The sequence below is a fragment of the Marmota flaviventris genome, chromosome 17, assembly GCF_047511675.1.
Source record: "Marmota flaviventris isolate mMarFla1 chromosome 17, mMarFla1.hap1, whole genome shotgun sequence".
NCBI classification, from domain to species: Eukaryota; Metazoa; Chordata; class Mammalia; order Rodentia; family Sciuridae; genus Marmota; species Marmota flaviventris.
Window position 1 is genome coordinate 34,020,118 of NC_092514.1, and position 24,998 is coordinate 34,045,115.

At 41.0% G+C, this 24,998-nt stretch overlaps 1 protein-coding gene across 5 annotated transcripts in view; it reads left to right on the top strand.

The window, feature by feature from the left end:
• Nucleotides 1-24,532, top strand: part of Ssh2 (slingshot protein phosphatase 2) — a 267,844-nt gene extending 243,312 nt beyond the window's left edge. For all 5 annotated transcript variants that reach the window (XM_071603876.1, XM_071603877.1, XM_071603874.1 and 2 more), the window contains 3 exons: nucleotides 2,677-2,877; nucleotides 13,342-14,176; nucleotides 17,660-24,532. In XM_071603876.1, coding sequence (XP_071459977.1) covers nucleotides 2,677-2,877; nucleotides 13,342-14,176; nucleotides 17,660-19,729 — 3,106 coding nt within the window. In that variant the 3' untranslated portion in view covers nucleotides 19,730-24,532. The remainder of the gene's footprint in view (nucleotides 1-2,676; nucleotides 2,878-13,341; nucleotides 14,177-17,659) is intronic.
• The last annotated feature ends 466 nt before the right edge of the window (nucleotides 24,533-24,998 follow it).

Here is a 24,998-nt window from a genome sequence, read left to right on the forward strand (position 1 = left end):
CAGTGCCTCACACATGCTAGGCAAGTGCTCTACCACTAGGCCACAACCCTAGCCCTGCCAATCGTTTACCTTATTTTTATCATATTTTTAATGGTAGAATTTTTCTCTGACCCTTCATGGATATCTTCCTTAAATTAAGTAGCTCTTTCCGTGAAATTATTTAGTATTTACTTAGTGTTTAGTATTAGTTAGTCTTAACATTAACATGACATTTTTGAAGTCCCTGAGGATTTCCTTGCCATTTGTATTCATTCCTTCACTAGAAAAAACTATAAATGAGCTTGTTGGCACATCCTCCTGCAGTTAGGACTACATTCACACCATCCCTTTCAAATGAAAAATGCTTCTGTTCTTAAAGTCCTCCAAGAATGATTATACCCTTCTCTTAAGGAACCTCATAGTCAGTACATTCCTCCTCGTGGTTACCCTGAATTCTCATATTCTAGCTTTGAGCCTGTTCCTTTGGCCTCCAGCCATTTATTACCTGAAAGTGTTTTATATTCTTGAAGACTACTATTAAATTATTCCCAGTAAAAATACCATTTATGGTATACCTACTTTGTGCCAGTTACTTTATATGCATTCTGTCATTTGATATTTTCTAAAATCCAGAGAGGCAGATACTGTCATCACCCTATATGAATGAGAACAGACCACACACAGGAGATTCATAGAGTGAATCTCTTTTCATAACAAGTGATGGAGATGGGACTTGAACCAAGGTTGTGTCTATTTTGAAATCCATAAGTATACAGAAATAGTCTAGTTCCATAAGGAAAGCAAACTAGAAAGACTAGGCAAGTTGTCAGGGTCACAGCTAAAGAGGCTAGAGTTCAAGGCATGGCCCCAATTGCAATGAAAATAGAGGCTGATGCCAGTTAGGATGGGGGGACACATGAGGCACCCACGGCACAAATGGAGGCACCCCCACTCAGGCTTCTACAAGTGTGGGTCAGCATGTGAGAGGGGGTAATTAAGCCTCCTTAAATGCTGTGCCCTGGATGCCTCCTATATCTAATGTATCAGGACCCTGATTCCCAATATGAGGCCAGGCTTAACTGAACGATTGATTCTTAATGCCAGGAGAAGGTAGCTCAAACTGAAGTGTGGAATAGGGTTAGGTGAGAACTGACTTATATCTTTCATTACATGAGTTAGAAGCTATCCTCTGAAATATCCTGTTGCAAATATGCTAAAAAGATATTTTCATAGAACTAGATTTCATAATTTGATTTTAAAAAAAAATATTTATTTTTTAGTTTTAAGTAGACACAGTCTTTTTAAGTGGTGCTGAGGATTGAACTCAGTGCCTTATGCATGCTAGGCGAGCACTCTACCACTGAACCACAACCCCAGCCCCTCATAAATTGACTTGGTTATCCAAGTTTGAGCTCCTTCCATGCCTACAGGCATAAACCTGAAAATTGATATTTCAACGTTGTCAGAACTCAGTGGGAAAATAAAGAGCACATGTCTAAACTTTCATCTGAGTCACTGTGCATTGGCTTTCTAACTGTAGTTTAAAGGAAAGTGCTAGTGTGTAGTAAGTAAAACAAATAATTCTTAGTCATTGGGATAATACGTAAGCACACAGAGTGACATTCATGCCATCCTTAAGACACCAAAATTTTGTACCTGATTGACAAAAGGCTAATCTTCCTTCCTTCTGCAACTGTTTCTGTTATTCCAAGACTATTCTCTACATTCTTGTAGATTATCTGGCTCATTTATTTCAGCACATCACCTCATGCTTCATTATACTGATGACTTAATAATACGTCATGAGTCTCTTGTCTCCAGAAGCAGTGTTGTAAGCTTCTGGGAGGAAGCTAGTCTACCATAATCACACAGTGAATGAGTTATGGATTTTCCCTAATCCTAATATGTACATACTTTTGATATTTTTTTTTTTAATAGACACTTGGGAAGGATTCTAGAACCCATGTGCACTAGCAATAAATGGTTCCTCACATGCTTCCACTCAACTCCCTGGGTTGTATACTTGCCAATCTCTAATCATAACACATGTTGTGAAAAGTAATATTCAGAACTATGTCTGAATAGGGAAGAAGGTTGGGTTCATTAGGTTTGTGCTTTCCTCGAGGGACAGAACCCTTAGTGAAACTTAAACTGAAAATAACTCAAAATATTTGAATAAATTAGATGAATCATATCTGTAAATCAGAAGAGTGTCAGTCATGAAATATGTTCCTGGGGCTGTGAGGGAACTAGCCTCCACCAAACACAGATTAGGATATAGTCTCTAAATTCAAAGTGCTTCCTCTATATTCTGTGACCATCATTGCACTGACCATATTAAATTTTAATTGTTTATTCCTTCTGCTGAATCCTATTCTTTGGGATAACAGCTTTGTATTACTTATGTCTACATCTTAGCACCTTGAACATTGTCTTACATATGGTAAATGTCTGGTAAATATTTGTTGAATGAATTAAAGAGACTTAACATTAGTAAACATTATTTATGATCACACTTAAGACCTGCTTACCTTAAACCCATATTTGATCATAGAATACATAAGTGTACCAAGCATGGGGATTACATAGTAAGAAAATAGAAGGACAGATCAGAAGACTTGGGGAAAAAAATTTAGAATCCAGCTTTTAAAATGAACTACTGTTTTCCTCTATTCTTTACCTCAATTCCTAAACTAGGAAACATGGATCTAAATGCCTTGTGCACTGCAAGATGGGTGTGAGTCGCTCAGCCTCCACCGTGATTGCCTATGCAATGAAGGAATATGGCTGGAATCTGGACCGAGCCTATGACTACGTGAAAGAAAGACGAACAGTGACCAAGCCCAACCCCAGCTTCATGCGACAACTGGAAGAATACCAGGGGATCTTGCTGGCAAGGTGAGTCCTTCAGTGATTTTCTTAAATTTTCCCTTCTTTATAATAAGGCAAGGTAAATGTCCTTCTCAACAGGTAATAATTCTCAGCCTAATTTGGATGTGATCTTTTTCTTAACTTGGTCTTCTTTCTCTGTCAAAGTTTCAGATAATAAGGACTGGGAATGTGGCTCAGTGGTAGAGTATTTTTTCTTAGTATGCACAAGGCCCTGAATTTGATCCCAGCACTGAAAAAAGAATTTAAATAAGTATAAGCATTTAAGGTTAGTGTGGAAGATTAGGCATTTAGTCTTTCAGAGTCATATTAGGTTGATATAAACTAAAAGATGAAAATACTATTAGTTCTCAACAAGGTACAGATTTTAATAAGTACTTCTCAATATCTATTTTTGTTCTTTATAAATATACATGACAATAGAGTGTATTTGGTGGGGATACTGGGTATTAAACTCAGGGACACTTGGCCACTGAGCCACATCCCCAGCCCTATTTTGTATTTTATAGAGACAGGGTCTCACTGAGTCATTTAGTGCGTCACTTTTGCTGAGGCTGCTTTGACCTCGAGTTCCTCCTGCCTCAGCCTCCTGAGCCACTGGGTTTACAGGCATGTGCCACCACTCCCTGCCCAGTAGAGTATATTTTGACACATTATACATACATGGAGTATAACTTATTCTAATTAGGATCCATTCTTTTTGTTTGTTTGTTTGAGGAGTTTTTTTATTCTAATTATACATGATAACAGGATGCATTTCAATTCATTGTACACAAATGGAGCACCACTTTTCATTTCTCTGGTTGTACATGATGAAGCGTCACACCATATGTGCAATCATACATGTACGTAGGGTAATGATGTCCATCTCATTCCACCATCTTTCCTGACCCCATGTCCCCTCCCTTCCCAGGATCCCATTCTTGTGGTTGTACGTGATGTGGAGTTTCACTGGTCACGTATTCATACTTGAACATGGGAAAGTTATGTTCAATTCATTTTATTGTCTTTGCTATTCCCATCCCCCCCTTCCCTTCATTCCCCTTTGGCTAATTCAATGAACTTCTATTCTTCCCTCCCCCGCCCTTATTGTATGTTAGCTTCTACATTATCAGAGAAAACATTTGGCCTTTGGTTTTTTGGGATTGGCTTATTTCAGTTAACATGATAGTCTCCAGTTCCATCCATTTACCAGCAAATGCCATAATTTCATTATGGCTAAGTAATATTCCATTGTGTATATATACCACATTTTCTTTATCCGTTCATCTGTTGAAGGGTGCCTAGGTTGGCTCCATAGCTTAACTATTGTGAATTGAGCTGCTGTAAAAATTGATGTGGCTGCATCACTGTAGTATGCTGATTTTAAGTCCTTTGGGTATATACTAAGGAGTGGGATAACTGGGTCAATGGTGGTTCCATTCCAAGTTTTCTAAGGAATCTCCATACTGCTTTCCATAGTGGTTTTACCAATTTGCAGTCCCACCAGCAATATGTTAGAGACTTCTCAGTATCTTAAAAGGTTGAATATAGCTGCTTCATCAAAATGATACCATTTACTCCTAAGGTAATACTAAATTAGGCTTAGCAGAAATTCTTGGAAATTTTTTGGCCCATTGTATTAAAAAAAAAAAACAAAAAAACCTGCTATTACTTTGGGTATTTTTTTTTTCTTCAGTGCCTGACTTCACTGAGCCCTTTCTAATAATTTTGGTCATGTGGAAGATGTGTATAATTTGTGTATAATTTCATGTGTATGTGATACTTCCCAGAAACAGCTCTTTCTTATTTTCTTTTCCTTAAAAAAAAAAAAAAAAAAAAACTTTTAATCTAATTATACACATATGTGTGTTGCAAAAACGCAGAAAATTATAACGGGATAAATAACATATAAGCTCAATACTCGGTCAGCAGCTGACATTACATTACCTGGTTTCTAGGTTTTATCACATATTTTTTAAAGCATTTTTTTACACAATACCTTTATTTTGTTTGTTTATTTATTTTTATGTGGTGTTGAGGATCAAACCCAGGGCCTCACGCATGCTAGGCAAGCGCTCTACCGCTGAGCCACAACCCCAGCCCCTTTATCACATATTTTGATGGATATTTTTTTCCACAAAAACTGTTTTACAACCTGCCTCTCCACCCAGTACAGGTCTTGAATATATTCCTGTATCAATAAGAGCCAGCTATTTTAAAGTACAACTTGGTAAATGGTTACTAAAATGAGTAATTAATTTCACTACATTATTACCCCTTTACAGGTGAAAAGCACCTTCAGCTGTTCTTGGGAACAAGTGCCAGATTTTAGATGACTTGAGGTTCAGTTTCTTCAGATACCACATACTGAAATTTTATGGGCTGCTAGATTTTGCTTTGTTATTTTCCATGTGGGCATGTTCTAGGTGGTTTTGTTAGGGCGAAGGCACAGCTGTCTAGAAGCAGCTGGGGTTGGTGCCAGGGTTTTACTCCAGCAAGTCCCATGACTTGGTCTTAACTCTTGAATCTGGGCTGTATTTCCCCTGAACAAAATGTTAAATAGCCTTCCAGCCTATCCAGGCAGAGGGACCACCCTCCCACCCGCAAAGTATTGTGAAAATGTGGCCACAGCATAGCATTATGGTTTCCACTAAAAAACCCCTCCCATTTACTCAGCACTTGGCATGATTTCATCTGAGCCATTCTTCTAGCAGGCTGGAGAATATTGAAACCTCTTCTGTTTTTGAAAAAAAAATTTATAGGTCTTTAGGGCCAGATTTTGATGATGCTTTTCAATTAAATCAGAAGATAGGACACAGAAATTCTTTTTGGCATAAGAAAGAGGCATCTAAGGGTTTGATGAGCCATGAATATTTATTCACAGACATACCCATGACAGATATTAGGCAATGTCCTCACGTGACCCATGAGAGGAAAGATACTATGTGTCCTGCCAATTTCAGTATTTATTCTGGAATCCCAAGCTACTGCAAGCTGTTGGGCTAAGTTTTTTAGCATATGTGGTTTTTCTTAGATGTTAAAGGAATTTCAGAAAAATCTTAAATGAGGATAAGAAGAGCAGCATAAACCCCCAAATCACCCTTCCTCTTCCCTTTCCCTTTCTTTTTCTGTTCCATCCTAATTTCCTGGGCTTGATTCACGGAGGGAGGGCAAGCCCGTGGGAGAGAAAACCACAGAAGTTGAGTCAGTAGATCTGGTTTCCGTTCCTGGTTCACCCTGTTGCTACAGCCCTGAGAAGTTACTTCACATTTCTGATCCTCACTTGACCCCATCTATAAAACGTGAATCAAGAGATCTACCTCACAAGATTATTGTGAGTTAAAATGTGTATAAATGTTTACTATGTATTGTTGAAGATTATTTCTCATCAACTCCTTTCTCCAGGGTTACCCAGAAAACATGCACGTGCCATTTATTTCCTCCCCCATGACATCAACAACTGCCTCCCACCACCCATAAGCACACTAACTCTACAGAAACTAGAAGGGGAAATGTTCCTGGAATTTCCTGTATTGTGATGTTTCCTGGATTTTAAGTACTAGAGTCCAGTGTAGAAGTGTCATTTAGGCTGCTTGGCTCCAAGTAGTAGAATACCTCCATCAATCAGGATCTCAGCAAGAAATAACACATTCAAGCTTGGCACATTGGCACATGCCTGTAATCCCAGCTGCTTGGGAGGCTGAAACAGGAGGCTTCCAAGTTCAAAGCCAGCCTCAGCAATTTAGCAAGACCCTGTCTCAAAATATAAAATAAAAAAGGCTGAGGATGTGGTTTGGTGGTTGAGCACCCCTGGGTTTAGTCCCTGTTACCAAAAACAAAAGAAATGAAGGAAGGAAAGAAAAAAAAAAGAAATAGTACACTCAGATTAGGGTTATTGAAGGAAAGTTTTATAAAGGAACTATTTACAAAGATGGGGCATTTTAGCAGAATCAAGGGAGTTGTATCTGCAGAGCTGTTTGGTAATAATGCATGTTCCAAAGAGAGAGACCCCCATTTACTAGAAACTGGAAGGATACTCCTGTAGAAAAAGTACCTTCAGAAACAAGCAATAACCTTCAATCAAAGGGATATAGCTAGTCTGATGTGCCCAACCCTCAGGGTCTTTCTTCCAATGCCCTTCTGAGGCTTCCCATTAGGCAAACCCTGTGAGAGAAGAGGACCTCCTGTGGTCCATTGATTAGCCTCCAATGCAGAGAGAAGAGATAAGAATCTGAAGAGCATACTCATAGAGACAAATAGAAGATATCCTGCCCAATACCCCACTACATGTAGTTTTAAAAGTTAGACCATTTATCACCTGCTCTAACAAAAGCACAGAAATAGTCTCAAATGGCCTGGTGGTAATGTAATCAGGGACTTTGATATGTACCTCTTTTTGCTCTACCTGCCTCAGTTAATGGTTTGGTTCCTTAGGTTGTCTCCATGTGATTGCTAGATGTCTGCCATGTTTGTAGACATTTGCATGTAAATTGCCAGCATATGGCTGAAGGAAAAGGACATTTAAATGAGGGAGAATGACTTTTCCCAGAAGCTCCCATAGACTTCCTCTGGGAACTGGGGTTGGGGAGAGTGGGTCTTATGCCCAAAGCTGGTCACTGGCCAGGGAAATAGGATTTCTAGGATTTGGCTAAAATATATTCACATTTAATCCTCTAGAGAAGTGTCACATTCCCTGGTCCTATGGGACAGTGAACACCCAAACCAAATTATGCCCGTATACGCATAGGTATACAGCCATTAGGGTCTGCAGTGCATGATGTGTTATCCAGAAACCTTGGCACTTGAAGGTTAACTGTGAGGTAAATTGTGCTGAGCTGACTCTTGCCTATCCCCAAAGTCCTGTACCAGGCAGGACCTGATGCTTAAAACACTGGCAGTGGCGGCGGCTGATTATTATTGTTGTTGTTGCTGCTGCTGCTGCAGTGGGGTCTTGCTCAGTTACTGAGGCTGGTCTCAAATTTGCAATTCCTCTGCCTCAGCCTCCTGAGTTTCTAGGATTACACATGTGCACCACTGTACCTTGCCTCCTGCCTGTTTAGAAGAGAAAAGAAAAAAGAATCCCCAGATTCTTGTGGCTATCTGGAAACTCTGTCAAGCCTTGCAGTTCAGGTAACCAGGAAAGGAAAGCCCTTAGAAAAATCCTACTCATTCTGTTTGCAAAGAAATCCTAAGGCTGGAGTTGTGGCTCAGCGGTAGAGTGCTCGTCTAGCACATGCGAGGCCCTGGGTTCATCCTCAGCACCACATAAAAATAAAATAAAGGTATTGTATCCAACTACAACTAAAAAACTAAATAAAATATTTTAAAAAATAAAGAAATTCTACTTCCTGTCCATATTTTCTCCTGGGTTGTATGTGGTGATTTTCTCAAGGAGATTGTTCCTGATCCGAGCATTCACTAGCTCTGTGGTTATCCAGGGTAACACTGGATGCTTAATTGGAGGTAGAAACCCTCTGTTTGGGGGCATTAGTTTAATGCTTTGAGGTCTTAGTAGAGAAGGTTACCAAACTAATACCAAGTTCTTGTAGAGATTGTAGTTGATTACAATCTTAATTAGTGTGAAAGGGTGTGAGCCAAGAAAATGACAGCCCTCTGAAATACAAAGGACTCTGCACTTTACAAAATATTATTAAGAGCTTGGAGAAGACTTATTTAATATCCCCCTTTAGACCTAAGAAGGAGGGTTTCATAAAGCTGCAATACTGTTCATATCTGATTTTTTTTTTATAGTTGGGGAGTGGGAGCAAGACAGAAGAACAAAAGAAAAGTTTGTGTGTGTATGTGTGTGTGTGTGTGTGTGTGTGTGTGTGTGTGTGTGTGTGATAATTCTCCATTAAACTACCATGATCATGCAGGTATCTGGCAGATTTATGTTCCATTAGACAGGTTCAGATTTCAGGCAGACCATTTGCAAGCTGGACCATGTGTCTGTGGTATTAGATTACAGAAAAATTGGATGGTAGCCAGGGAAATTGTGCCACATGTCTTCAGAAATGGCAGTTTTGATTCTTTGAAGGCCCTGTCTCAAGGTTAGAGGAGGCAGGGTTGCCTTTTACGCTGACTTTGCTAGTGGAGATTTTGAGGTTGTTCTAGTGCTTGGTGATCAGCCAGCAGCAGGGGACCTAAGAATAAAAGAATATGGATTTCTGCTCAGGTGACAGCCAAGCCCAATTGAGGTTTCAAAGGATTTTCTTTCCTTGTTTTATTTTATTTTATTTTATTTTTGTAGTTATAGATGGACAGCATGCCTTTATTTTATTTATTTTTATGCAGTGCTAAGGATTGAACACCAGTGCCTCATGTGTACTAACCAAGTACTGTGCCACTAAGCTATAGCTCTAGCCCTCAAAGGATTTTCTTAATAGCTTTTCAGTTAAATAATCCTAAAGTATCTAGGGCCATGCCCAGCACACCAAAACTTCTCAATCAATGCCTTTTGCCTTTCTACTTACTGATTGCCTAATTCCCTAAAAAGTAACCCTAAGCAGTCAGATTTTCCTGTAAACTGGTCTTCCTTTTTAATAGTATTTTCTTCTGTATAATTTTCTTGATGCTTTACCAAACATAGTAAGAATAAAAGAGAGATGGAAAGAAAGGGGAAATGGGAAAATAAGGTGTCTTACATATCTTGTCATTTAAATTTCCTTCTTATTCATTACTGTCAAAAGCCAAATTTTTATCCAGAGTAGCCCAGTCATCTTGTATGTGTCTGTGTGTTTACATGAATCCAAATTCAGGTCAGAGGCCACTCAAAGGGGGAAATGATCTGAGGCTTGGTTGCATCATTCAGGCCACAGACCAACTCTGAAGTTCTTTTTTGGCAGCTTGTTTACTTGCTGCCTGCCTGGAATAGGCAGAGGAGAGTCTGCTGGATTTAAAAGTTAACAGTTTAAAATAATAGAAATGATCTAATGTCTTACATCTATCCCTACCGGTGACAGAACATTAGAATACACTGGCTCTGGGCAAAGCTTCTTTGGAAAACAATCTAATGTTGCCATATAAAACCGATGATGCATACATACCCTATGACCCATGTTTTCCACTTCTATATATAACAGTCTGAGAAACTTAGGTATGTACCAGGCACTAGAATGTCCATGGAAGTGTTGTTTGTAATAGCCGAAACTGGTAACAAGATGGATAAATTGTGATATATTCCTTACACTCTATGAATCACATTAACACACAGTATAGTTGTATTTATAAAAAGTTTAAAGCATGAAAAGCTAAGCAATATCTAAAAACAAAATATGTGATAACACTTTAAAAAGGGGGGGGGGGCAGGCGTGGTTATACAAGCCTGTAATCCCAGCAGCTAGGGAGATTGAGGCAGGAGGAGCACAAGTTCAAAGCCAGTCTCAGCAATTTAGGAAGGCGGTAAGCAACTCAGTGAGACCCTGTCTCTAAATAAAGCACAAAATAGGTCTGGGGATGTGGCTCAGTGGTCAAGTGCCCCCTGAGTTCAATCCCTAGTATCCCCCCCACCCCAGAAAAAGAAAGGGAATGAATGATAAGCACAAAATTCATGGGGGGGAAGTTACCCCTGAGTAGGGGGTGGAGGAAAGGGGGTCAGGAAAGGACTCATGAAGTAGCAGTGCTTCAGAGGTAATGGTAATGACTGGATTGTATCAAAGGGCTCCCTGCTGCTCTCCCTGCAGGTCCTATTGCAAAGGCAACAGCAATAGACCAATATTAGGATTAGGATGTGTCTTTTTGCTTTATAAGTGTCAATTTAATTCCAGAGCCTCAACCCAATATTTTCTGATGATTATCTACCCCAGAAGAGAAGGAAATCCCGCTGGGCAGCAGACTATGATGTTAGTGCTTTCTCTGAAACATGTACTATTTGTGCCCATAGCATAGCTTCCATCTCTCATTCCCTTCTAATGATCCAGGTATTTTTAAAAACTATACTTTGGAGGATTCTTGGAATCATGAAAACTGCTAATTAGTCTGTTGACCAATAAAATCAGCTTTTTTCTTTCTTTCTTTTTTTTTTTTTTTTTTAACTATTAGAACAGCTGTGAGAACAGCTACCCTCTGGGCTGTCTTCCCAGTCATGTACATCACAGGTATTGTTCTACCACACGAGCAAGAGGAGTTGGTACAGGTTTGAACATCCTCATGATAGGTGACAGAAATTAGAAAGTACAGTCATATTTAGTTCAGGGAAATAGGGGTATCTGAATATAAGAGAAGAAGTTTTAAAAGGAAATAAACTGAACTTGAATGATCATAATATATGACTTTAGGCCCCACTTATCTAAGCACTCAGCTTGCGTCCTTGCTCAGCCACTCATTTGAGAAGTGTGATATGTTGTCTCCTCCTAGGGGTGGCTGGAGTTTATGCAGCTTAGAAAGAGTGAAAACCCCACCTTGCACTCAGCTAATTGATTACAGCTAGTCTTCATAAGAGCCTGACCTGCTTCCTACACGGGAAAGCACCCCTCTGCTATGTAGGCCTGAGTCAGAGCCCCACCCAAGTAGCAGACAGACAGGGGGAGCTGAGAGCAGGTGCAGAGTTGAGAACAAACAGGGGGTCACATTAGTGCAGGCGCATGACTCGGCAGAGCTCGGGTGTGGCCCCAAGCCCGGGGCAAGTTGTTTTGGGCCAAGTTTTACATTCCACCCAGTGGTTAGGTAACTCTTAATAGGCTTGTAAGTAGTGGAGACCGGACTTAGTGGCCTGCTCACTGTGTAGGTGATCCTGGCCCACTACACAGCCAGCTTTCCCCTTTGGGACAGGACTTAGGGATTTTTGCTTCCTGTGAGTGTGTAGATTGAAATGAATCCCATCCCCACCTCAGAGCTTCTCTCCATGAAATAACCAAAGAGTAATTATGGAAAAGTGGTCCTTTAGTTCACCTGCCTTTCTTTTCTTCCTTTTTTTTAGTACTGGGGATTGAATCCGTGGCCCAGGGGCATTTAACCACTGAGCAACATCCCCAGCCCTTTTATTTATTTAGAGACAGGGTCTTGCTAAGTTGCTGAGGCTGGTCTTGAACTCATGGTCTACCTCAGCCTGTGCGCCACTGCACCTGGCCCACGTGCTTTTCCAAGTATCACCTTAGCTTGATTTTCTTATCCTAAGGTTCTTCTGAAAATGGCCTGTTCTTCATGTTTACCCTCTTCATTCTGTTGCAGAGCATTCTCTCCAGATTAGCCCCACCTTTGTTTTCTATTAAAGATCACCATCCTCGCCCCCCGTACCTCCATGTCAGCCATTAACCCTGTATAAACTCCTTATCCCAGTTATGAGGAGTTGGTAATGGACTCCATTAGACTATTTCCCTTTGTATGATATGTATGTTTTTTGGTTTTAGGGTGTTTTTCTTCATTTATTTTTTGATACCAGGGATTGAACCCAGAGGCATTCAACCACTAAGCCACATCCCCAGCCCTTTTTTTATATTGTATTTAGAGACAGGGTCTCACTGAGTTACTTAGGGCCTCAGCCTCCCAAGCAGCCAAGATGACAGGCCTGCGCCACCATGCCTGGTGGGTTGTTCCCCCACTGCCCGTTGTAGTTGTTAAACATGCTTATATTTTTAAATTCAAAGTTACAAGAATATAAAATAGAGAAACTAATAGCCTTCCCCAGAAGTATGTTTGCCTTCCTCGAAAGAATCACTATTACCAGTTGATGATCTTCCTCCAAATTTTTTCCTATACAAACATATACAACATGCTTTTTACTTAATAGTGTGCATTGGACATTTTTAACACAATTTTTAACAGCCTCATAGCATATAGATATATAAAGTATAATTTAAATAAATTATTTTGGGTGTCTAATTTTTAGTATCACAGTGTTATATTGAAGATCCTTATATGAATATATTTGTGCACTTGTAGTATTTCTCCAAGATAAATTCTTAAAGGAAAATTGCTGGTTAAAAGATTAAATTTGGAGCTGGGCATGGTGGCACATGCCTGTAGATCCAGCAGCTCGGGAGACTGAGGTAGGAGGATAGCAAGTTCAAAGCCAACCTCAGCAACTTAGTGAGGCCCTAAGCAACCTGGTGAAACCCTGTCTCTAAATCAAATACAGAAAAGGGCTGGGGATGTGGCTCAGTGGTTAAGTGGCCTGGTTTCAATCCCTGGTACCAAAAAAAGGTTAAATTTGCCATCTTTGACTCAGTATGTTCTATAATTCACACTTACCATCAGTGTATAAGAGGGATTGTTTGGCCATACGATTATCAACAATGGTTGTTATCAGTGATTTTATTTCCTGTCAAACTGGTAGATTAAAAAAAAAAACCTCATATTGATTTATTGCTATTTTGCTTTATTTTGGTTTTTGCTATTAGTAAAATTGAGCATCTTTTGAAATGTTTATTGCCTAGTTCTGTTGAGCAATGTAAGAACATTTTACAGGTTAAGCTTTATCTGGGAGTGATTTCCTGGGAGGGTGTTGATTATTTTCACAAACCAGAGTAAGTTATTTCCTGTGTACATCCACAGCAAACAGCGGCATAACAAACTCTGGAGATCTCATTCAGATAGCGACCTCTCAGACCACCATGAACCCATCTGCAAACCTGGGCTAGAACTCAATAAGAAGGAGATCACCACCTCAGCAGACCAGATTGCTGAAGTGAAGACCATGGAGAGTCACCCACCCATCCCTCCTGTCTTTGTAGAACATGTGATCCCACAAGATACAAATCAAAAAGGCCTGTGTACCAAAGAAAGAATGATCTGCCTGGAGTTTACTTCTAGGGAATTTCATGCTGGACAGATTGAAGATGAATTAAACTTAAATGACATCAATGGATGCTCATCAGGGTGTTGTCTCAATGAATCAAAATTTCCTCTTGACAACTGCCATGCATCCAAAGTCTTAATCCAACCTGGACAGGCCACTGAAATGGCCAGCAAGTTCCCAGACTTAACAGTGGAAGATCTGGAGACAGATGCACTGAAAGCAGACATGAATGTCCACTTACTGCCTATGGAAGAATTGACATCCCGACTGAAAGACCTCCCTATGTCCCCTGATCCCGAGTCACCAAGCTCCCAGCCCAGTAGCCAGGCTGAAATCTCAGATTTCAGTACAGATCGCATTGATTTTTTTAGTGCCCTAGAGAAGTTTGTAGAACTCTCTCAAGAAACCCGGTCTCGATCTTTTTCCCACTCAAGGATGGAGGAACTAGGTGGAGGAAGGAGTGAGAGCTGTCGACTATCAGTGATAGAGGTAGCCCCATCCGAAGTGACTGTTGATGACCAGAGAAGCAGCTCTTTGAGTAATACTCCTCATGCATCTGAAGAATCTTCAGTGGATGAGGAACAGTCAAAGGTAAAAACTATTCTTATAGTTTACCATTTAATGAAGTTCTTTCCAAAGACAAAATATTTGAGGTTCTGTTATGGTCACTTTATTTTTATGTTTGTAAAGGTTTAGGAAGCAGTAAGGAGGAGATGGTCTACTAAGATTTTTCTTCAAAACTTAGGATTTAAATATTTTTTAAATCCTCAATTGCCTTTTGAGTATTTTATCTTTTTTCAGGCCTTTGGTATCATTAGAAGCATTTCTGAGGGGATGACAGAGGAAAGGATTAGCCAAAACAAATGTCCAATGTCCTGGCTGAACAAGGAGAGATCCCCTTTGTGGACCTCTACAGTTTATATCAAAACTTACCAGTAATGAAGTGCCAGGGACTCAGATGCTGCCTGAATGGGACTTGTGCATCCCTGAGAAGATAAATTTGTCTGGAAAATTCTCTTTGTCTCAGAAAATTCAAAAACTAGACATGAATAAATAGTTGTTGGAATAGCAACTGATTGCCATGCTGACAGCTCCCTGTTAATAAAGTTTCTGAATTTTTCAGATCCACTTCTACGATACTCAAGAATAGAGACCTGGCCCAGTGGTGCACACCTGTAATCCCAGTGACTGGGGAGGCTGAGACAGGAGGATCACAAGTTTGAGGCCAGCCTCAACAACTTAGCAAGACCCTATCTCAAAAATTTTTTTAAAAAGGACTGAGGAGGGCTAGGGTTGTAACTCAGTGGTAGAGTGCTTGCCTAGCATGTGTGAAGCACTGGGCTCAATTCTCAGCACCACATACAAATAAATGAATTAAAAAAAAAAAAAAGGTCCATCAACAACTAAAAAAAAATATTTAAAAAAAGAACTGTGGACGTAGCTCAGTGTATGCCACCCTTGTGTTCAAACCTCAGAAACAAAAAAAGAAGAAGAAGTAGGGTAGGGGTGGAGGTATAGCTCAGTTGTAAAGTGCCACTGGGTTCCATCCCCAGTGCCCCCCCAAAAAAAGGAGTTGGTTTGGGAAAATGAATTTGAGGAACAGACAGAATCCTAAGATTCTTTTTAGTCACATATAAGCCATCTTATTATAAGACCAGGGGAGAAAAATACTATATATTGTCACTTCTAAGACTCATTTTCACTTTGACAACTCCTAAAATTAGGATGCATCTAACAAATAATGGTTTCTTAAATCAATACCATGCAGTAGTTGGAGAATAAATGGTGACAAATTTACTGTAACAAATTTTAACCTAATGATTTTAACAGAGCTGACTAGATTCTTGACATCTCCTGATTTACACTTCATAGTTACCCCACCTTGTCCGTGACTCCTCTGTTCTCTCTTCTTAACTACCCCAGAGCAGCTCTTGCCTCTGCTTTTCTTCCCTCATTCCCAAAGACTGTGCCTCTGTTTTGTTTCTACTGGGAAGTCAGAATACTTGAGCTCTCCTTTAGACTAGCGGGTGCAGCAGCGCTGACAGAAATAGCTTTCCTTCAGCATTCCTGGTCATATGAGTCCTCCCTTCATACTGGTGCACACACTAGGCTGGCTGTGGCATCTCTCTAGTGTTGGCAAGTTCACTTCTGCCTGATGTCCTGGCAGATTTCCCCAAAAGGCATGACTGACCTTGTTTGTTTGTGCTAGCTCTGATTCTCTTTTGAAGGAAAAAAACGAGAACAATTCCTATGCAAATACTATACTTTGAAGTCTTACATAAAATGTTAACAAAGTAGATTGATAGAGTAATCCTTTAAGAGTATCCAAGGACCATTTTCTTTTTTTTTTTTTTTTTTACTGTGCAGCATGGGATGTTTTTTATTTTTTTTTAATTTTTATTTTTTTTTAATTTTTTATTGTTGGCTGTTCAAAACATTACATAGTTCTTGATATATCATATTTCACAATTTGATTCAAGTGGGTTATGAGCTCCCATTTTTACCCCATATACAGATTGCAGAATCACATCAGTTACACATCCATTGATTTACATATTGCCATACTAGTGTCTGTTGTATTCTGCTGCCTTTCCTATCCTCTACTATCACCCCTCCCCTCCCCTCCCCTCCCCTCTTCTCTCTCTGCCCCCTCTACTGACATTCGTTTGTCCCCCTTGTATTATTTTTCCCCTTCCCCTCACTTCCTCTTGTATGTACTTTTGTATAACTCTGAGGGTCTCCTTCCGTTTCCATGCATTTTCCCTTCTCTCTCCCTTTCCCTCCCACCTCTCATCCCTGTTTAATGTTAATCTTCTTCTCATGCTCTTCGACCCTACTCTGTTCTTAGTTACTCTCCTTATATCAAAGAAGACATTTGGCATTTGTTTTTTAGGGATTGGCTAGCTTCACTTAGCATAATCTGCTCTAATGCCATCCATTTCCCTGTAAATTCTATGATTTTGTCATTTTTTAATGCAGAGTAATACTCCATTGTGTATAAATGCCACATTTTTTTTATCCATTCATCCATTGAAGGGCATCTAGGTTGGTTCCACAGTCTAGCTATTGTGAATTGTGCTGCTATGAACATCGATGTAGCAGTGTCCCTGTAGCATGCTCTTTTTAGGTCTTTAGGGAATAGACCGAGAAGGGGAATAGCTGGGTCAAATGGTGGCTCCATTCCCAGCTTTCCAAGAAATCTCCATACTGCTTTCCAAATTGGTTGTACCAATTTGCAGTCCCACCAGCAATGCAAGGACCATTTTCAGATTTTGAAATTCTAATTTTTTTTACAGTAGGATCTGATTTTGCATTGGCCAATTTTCTTTGGTCTTTTTCTAAACCCATTTGGGAATTTGTAACTGGTAAAAGAGTAAAATGTCCAAGAGTGGTTGTTTCTAAGTTTGCTGAGGCACATGGCTGCATGAACAAAGGAGCCTTTTCCAGAAAGAGCCCTGTGAAATTAAGGGATTGTGCAATCGGATACAAGGTGCATTCTCCCTGCCCTTCTGTGCTGGGATGCTGCCACTAGAAAGAGCAGGGGAAAGATATGGATGAAAGTTAGCAAGACAGGAGATCACAGCCACATCCATCTTTCCCTGTCTCATGCTGAGCACGTCTAAGGTGGCCACTGAGTCTTTGAATGGAACTCTTCTCTTGAACAAGTTAGGATCAAGCTGGAAGTTGATTAGAGAGGGAAGATTTCATTTACCCCAGTATAGCCTGAATCCTGGTGGCTTGTGGTCCTAGGAAAATATAGATTATGGAAACTCCAAGCTAATTACTATTAAAGTAAGGTACTAGATTTGAATCCTGCTTGAGTAAACAGAACAGAAAGATTAGTAGACAGCAATACAACCTATAATGAGTATTCTTTCACTGGCCTTGATGAATCCCAGTTTTTTTCTTATAGTCTGACAAAACAGATAGGCAAAGTATGGTACCAGCCATTCCAGGACACATGTTCTCACAATCAGATAAATTCTCCTGGATCAGAAGATTAATAAGCAGTACAGTAGCATTTTCAATTAGACTATTATATGCCATAATCTTCTCACTACTTCCTCTTCTTAGGCAATCTCAGAACTGGTCAGCCCAGACATCTTCATGCAGTCTCATCCAGAAAATGCAATTTCAGTCAAAGAAATCGTCACTGAAATTGAGTCCATCAGTCAAGGAGTTGGGCAAATTCAGATAAAGGGGGACATCCTGTCCAACCCATGCCATACACCAAAGAAGAACCCCATCTATGAACTGCCCCTTGAGAGGACCCAGGCCCCAGAGAACAAACCTGAACCTTTAGAACAAGATGAGGGTTTCTACACAACCCAGCCTGAACTAGCCAAAGACTCAGGGAAGTACAACCCAGAAAGCTGTCTCCCCACACACTCGTCCACAGCAGACTCGGAAGATGAGGAACCAGCTGAGGGGGAACATGAGCTGTGGGGCCCAGGGATGCAGTCAGGTGCCAAGTGGTGCTCTGGGTCTGTGAGGCGAGCCACCCTGGAGTTTGAAGAGCGCTTACGGCAGGAGCAGGAGCACCATGGTACCACCCCTGCATGTACCTCATTGTCTACTCGCAAGAATTCTAAAAATGATTCTTCCATGGCAGACCTGGCACCAAAAGGAAAAAATGATGAAACCACCCCAGAACATTCATTTGTCCCCGAGGAACCAGAGACGAACAAGGGCAAAGGAAAAGGCAGTGGGTCTGAGGCTGGCTTACTTTGCCATTGTGAGCAGAGTGTCGTCGTTCCAGCACTTGAGCTGTCAGACTATCACCCCTTGCCAGTTCCCAGGGAGTGCCCAGGGTCAGATACTAGGACAAAGCAGGAAGGAGTCCCAAAGGAGCAGAGGACTGTAGTTTCATACCAAGAATCTGAGACACAGGCCATCCCTCTTCCTTTTCCTAAGAGGATAGAAATCATTGAGTACACCCACACAGTTACATCACTTGATCACACTGGGTCAGGTGGTGAAATAGCCACCAGTGAAGGGAGTGGGGAACAAGGATTGAGGAATGTGAAAGTGGAGAAGTCTGTCACGGTGCTCTGTGCACTTGATGAAAATCTGAACAGGACTCTGGACCCCAACCAGGTTTCTTTGCACCCTCAAGTGCTACCTCTGCCTTGTTCTTCTCCTCCTGAACATGATAGACCCACCAACCCAACCTCTATGAAGAGCACCCCTGAAGACAGGGACAGCATCCCATCAACAGCCCTGGAGACAGTAGCACCTTTTGTCAGTTGCACAACCCACATACCATCTGCCACCTTGGATTACCTGCATCCCCATACCATGGTTCACCTGGAAGGCTTCACAGAGCAAAGCAGCACCACAGACAGTGAGCCCTCTACAGAGCAGGTTAGCTGGGAAGAAAGGCAGGAGGATCCCCTCTCCAGGGGATATCAAGTGACCCACATGGGTTCTCAGTTAAGTAGTGAAGACCTAAGTGTAATTGGCAAACTCAGTGATAGCACTGGGGAGTTACAGAAAAAAACAGACCCATCACCCGTAGCTTGTCGATTCCCACATAGCTCCAGTAGTGAAGATATAAAGAATCTCAGTCACAGCCCTAATGTGGTAAAGGAGCGTGCTAAAGAAATTGAGTTGCGAGTGATTTCCCAGGCAGGGTTCACCAAACCATCCCAAATGAGGCGCTCAGCTTCTCTCGCCAAGTTAAGTTACCTGGACCTCTGTAAAGACTATTTACCAGAGTCCCCTCATCTCAAATTGCTTCAGCCCTTCATCAGAACAGACTCAGGCATGCATGCCATGGAGGCCCAGGAGCTCCAAAAAAAACCAGGTGCCCCCCAGAACCCAGAGCCCACCAAGTATTTTGTAGAACAACTCAAAACAACAGAGTGTATTGCACAGAGCAAGCCAGTGGAAAGGCCTCTTGTGCAGTATGCCAAAGAATTTGGTTATAGTCAGCAGTGTTTGCTCCCCAGGGCAGGACCGGAATTGACTAGTTCTGAAGGAGGCCTTCCTTTGCTACAGACCCAGGGACTGCAGCGTGCAGGCCCAGCTCCAGGGGTGGCTGTGGCAACTCGTCAGCAACATGGCAGAACTCACCCCCTTAGGAGACTGAAAAGGGCAAATGATAAAAAACGGACAACCAACCCCTTCTATAACACCATGTGATTCTGAGCCTACACATGTGATTTTCTTAGAGAAATGTTTGTAAAGGGGCAGGTGTAATATGTAAGGAACATGCACTTTATTGGTTAATTTTATAATATTTTGGTCATATTACTGTTCCTGGCGCATGCAGGGTTTGGGTTTTTCTTGGTGTGTATGTGTATATGTGTGTGTGTAGAGAGAGGTTGATTTGGACGGCAAGACCATTTCATCATTTTTTATTTTTAAAAAATTCTCAAACCTCAAAAAAAGAGCTCATTTTCAAAGAACACCTTTATCAAAGGCAAATTGCTGTTTTTCAATGAACTGCCACCTGCTTCTCATTTTGCTGTCATGCTTGCTTGATTGAGGGAAGGAAGCAGATGGGGAGGGTGGCACTGAAGCTGGGAATTGGAAGTGCTGGCCCAGGCCTTTGCAGTGATGGTTTCTAGACCTGAGGCATCAAATGGGCTGAAGGGCAGCCAGGACATTACAGTGCCCTCGACCTTCATCTCCACTGTAACCCTGTGGAGTTCCTGAAGTAGGAACATTCCACTCTGCTTTAAAAGGAGTCTTCTAGAACCCATTTCTTCTGGTATTCCAGAGCATATCAGTACAGAAAAGCATGTTGGCTTTGTAAATTTACCAAGCAAATAGTTTTTTTCCCCCAGATGGTAATTTTTGAAATTAGATTAAAAAGGAACCTGGAGTGAAATCCAAAAAGTCTTCTGTGGAGGAGAGCATGATAAGAGGGAGGAGCATGATAAAAGCTAAGGTTGGAGAGGCTGCTGCTGAGTAACTTCTGGCTTAGTACAGTCCGTGCAGCTGATCACTCTGGCTCCACCTGCCAGGAAGTGTGCTCTGCAGCACCCTCTCACTGAAACAAAGTAGAGAGACAAGTTTGAAAAACAGCAATCAAGTCCATGTGTTCTTGTAAAATGAATAAATATGTAGGGTTTTAACCCTTCCATTACTTGAATAATCTATGGGCCTTTTGAGTTTAATGGCCATATTTTTTTTCCAATTTCTTTTCCTCCTCCATTCTGTTTCCCCCATCCTGTTTTTTTAATTTCTTAGATTATATTTGAATTGTTACATATGTATAACCTCCATTGAATGCAGAGTTTTCTATATTATCACTGTTAACACTTGACATAAGATTCCCCCCCCTTTCTGGAAAGTTTATCATTTCTCTAAAGTTTATACACAGTATTTATGTACATAATGTCACTTTCTTACAATGTTTTGTTGTTAATATTGTGGGGTCTTTTGATTCTTTTTAAAGAAGGAGTAGAGTTGCAACTGGAAAACAACACAAAGACACCAGAAATAAACTGATAGTTGTTGATAGGAAATCTGCGCAGTACATTGATGGTGGTTTTAATTGTTTAAATGGAGACTTTTAATCACCAGCTCCTGCCAAATGATGCATTAGTAACTTCCAATTAGAGAAAACCCTAAAGGCTCCCATTAGATCACAGTGTGACCGAAGGATGATTTCTGTTCGAGACTAAAATCCCACAATCTTGTTTGCCAGTAGCAGAATCACAGCCAGGGAGTATGTGTTACCCAGAGTGGAAGCTCCTAATAGAGGCCTGGGCCACGGGCAAGCACCCATAATGACTCCATTTAGGATATTGTTGCTTTGCTGCTGTGTGGAGAGCCTTAACACAGGAGCACCTGCCATAAACAAGCCTCTTTGAGCTTCTTACAGAAAACATATTTAGCCTGGAATAAAAGACCCACCAGAGCTCATCAAAACTGAAAAGGCTTGCAAGTTTCCTTCCTGTTTGCTTTGGTTGATGTCCACATTGCTGAGAATTGGCTGAGTACAAACTTGAGACTTAGTTTTTTGGCTCACAAGAGCCCTGAGAGGAAGAGACAGATGTACAGACTTCAAGGTGATGTCAGAGGCCAGAGTTCAGAGGGGGCAGGTGGTAGAATGACCCAAAAGTCCAGATAAACTGGACCAAGGCCATTTGTAGGTGCTCCAGAGGAGCCATGGACCCAGTTGCCATTTGGAAGCCATGGTTGTGTCTCACATTACTGCCAGGAAGCAGGTTGGACAGCCAGCCCCGTGTGGAAAGTATCTTGTGATATAATAATTTTGTATACCTGTGCTATCCTTCAGTAGTTCCCTTATGTGTTAAAATGTGTCATCCATGGAGCTTTGTGATTCCTGGATATTTATGTGTTATAAAATATTTTGTTAGGTGGTATGTACCAGTGTGAAGAGGCTCGCAAGACAGGGTGATGAATTCCAGGACTCATCTGTCTAAATCAGCCCGTTTTGTTGAGGCTATTCCACCACCAATAAGATGGGCAAAGGACAAGAAATTGTGGTGGGGCTGGGAAGGGGGATGTGCATGGAGGGTGAGAGTAGCATCCACATCCCATACATTAAGAAGTAAAGCAGCGTGAACAACATGGCACTGTGCGCCTTTCTCACCTGCCACTGTGTTTAATGCTCACTCAGTGCATTAAATACTAACAAAGTTGGGCAGGAAACCCTCTAATGCTGTGAAAAAATAAAATAAAACTTTATTTTCATAAAGAGCAGAAAAATAGTCTTGCTCTGCTTTCCTTTTTTAATTATATTTTTTAATAATTTAACATACCTACCTAAATAAACGCCTTCTACACAACCATGCCAAGGGGTCTTGCCAGCCCTCTCAAACCCCACACTTGGGTGTTCTTGAGTTATGTACATGGTTGAGCAGTGTCAGGGGCAGGGGGCAGTTGAGAACTTTCCAGACTTTCTTTTCTTCAAACTTTTTGATAATACTGGGTGGCCTGTCTCCCTTTTCTGTTCATGGAAAACCCAGACCTGGAACAACAGGTTTGGTAGATTAATAGAGATGAATGGGAAAACCTTGATCTCTTGTCCAGTGCCTCTTCTTTATCTCTTTCTTTCTTTTTTTGAATATCACCATAGTCTTTCAATAACTGGAGGAGTATGTGTGCGTGTGCATGCATAAAAAGAGTTGACTTTTGGTACATGGGGTAAAACTCCCCAGGAGGACACAGCTATAATCTAGGTGGTTACCTGTGGTCAACAGGAAAGAAATAATAACCCTTTCTTTTGGAAACATTTAATAGTGTACACCACAGTTCTGTAATATGGTAGTATTCCTCCTCCTCCATTTTATTTGCCTTTCAGATTCTATTTAGAACATCTGTTTGGGATCATTCCTAGAATCTCAGTCTTGAAGCCTCTTTAGTGTTTTCCTGGTTCTGTACCTTTGTCCCAACTTGTATTTCCTTTTTTCTCATTTTGGGAACTACCAGAATCTCTGAGGACAACCTGAGGATGATACCTCAGGCTTTAAGGTCCTTCTTGCTCATGGGCCCCAGACAGATGCTGTCAGGTAGACATAGCAGTTCACAGAAGTTCTTGCCTGCTTCATCTGAGGATATCACTTCTGAAGTGATCTAGGCATGTTTGGTAAAGATGTTTTGTGGGAGTTGTTTCTTTTTCCTAAGAAAGCATTATGCAAAAAGTCACTTTAAAGGGCATTTTAAAATAAAGCCATCTTTGGCTTTTACAGACAATTTTGTGGGTACTTAGTTTACATTGTATTAAAATATGCATCATCATGTTGACCATTCAGTCCTGTAGGCACCCAGGCCCCAGCTGTCCTATGGGTCCTCACATAAAGCAATGCCATGTCAGCCCTTGTGGATAGGTGGGTAAAACCTGGAGCTGACTTTCATCTGTGTCCTGCACTCCCGTCCAGCGCTGTCTATTAAATAGTCGTCATTTCTTCAGTGGCAGTGTGTCTAAATAGTGATGGTCGTAATGGTGAATGACTAGTATGGTTTTTGTTTAATATTGCTTTGCTTTTTGATAGTAGACAACATGAAATTTTATTTGTTTTAGCACCATTGCAACTTATAGCATCGTGGACTTTGTTTTCCATTCCAAACTAAAAGATCAAGGCATGTATTAGACATAAGTGTATTTGTTGCCTCAACTCACCCAACATCCATATTAGAAAAAGACCTGCCACCAAAGCAGGAAGCTGCACACTCCTAACCTTTCTCCCAGGGATTGGGGTCCCTTGACGCCATGGAGAGCTATTGCAAGGTGCTTCTGTACTTTTCTAGCCTGGAAATGGAAGATGACTGAGCCTGGTTTTTTGCTATGAAAAGAAAACCAGCCTCATCTTCTCAATGCCCCAGAGATCTAGGACAGGATTTCTAAACTGGAATCATCCTTATTATCTTGAATATCCCCCAAGAGGTGTATGGCTGGTACTGCCATCTGTGTCCTCACAGTAACACTGGTGGCAGCATACTGCATACACATGGAGAACTAATACCCAGCCCTTAACTCAAGCTGGTAACCCAAACTGAAAACTGGGGAACTGGTCCTTAAATGTTTTCTAATTAATAAGGCCACGGAATTGTTTGATGTTTATGTTTTGTTGGATTTTGGTTTCCTGGCATAGCTAAAGGTGCCTTTTTTGTTTGTTACCTACTTTATTTTGTAGAACTTGTTCTAAACATGGAAAACAAGTCCAGAAGGCTCACCCACTGACTGTTACCTTTGCCCCAGGCTACCCCAAAATTTATGCTCACATTTTATTAAATAAAGCAGGTGCTCCCTGGAATCTCTGGGACCTTTTTGAGGCATTTGAAGCAGAATATAAAGAGTGGTCTCATCTCCTTCCTTAATCTTCCTGGTGGTTGGGATGTTCCACTTGTATCATAGATTTTTTTTTATTACTGATGTGCTCCGCTGTTTTTAAATGTGAACTTGTGCGCAAATGTGCAGATTCAATGTTCTTGTTACAGATTGAATAAATTTTTATTTTGAAGATGAAATGTGTATTCAATTAAGTGTTATAAAGGAGGGGGGATGCTGAGAAAGGTGGAAGGGTTGGAAGAAGAGGACACCAAGAACAGGTGCTCTTGATCTCAGTCAGGCACACCCTAAAGAGATCTAAAGTAAAGAACGTAACCTTCTACCTTTCACAAAATAGAAGACTGGATAGGAAATAGAATTACTAAAAATTGTTAAGACAAGCCAGACACAGGGGTTCACTTATGTAATCCCAGTAACTTGGGAGGCTGAGAAGGGAGGATCACAAGCATGAGGCCAGTGTCAGCAACGTGGTAAGACTCTGTCTCAAAAAAAAAAAGTGGTGGGGTGGGGCTGGGAATGTAGCTCAGTGGTAAAGCACCCCTAGGTTCAATCCCCAGAACAGAGGGAAAAAAAAAATGGTTTCAGACAGTATGACTCCAGTCAAGTGACCAAACTGGGAACTTGCCTGGTCAAAGACATTTGCCA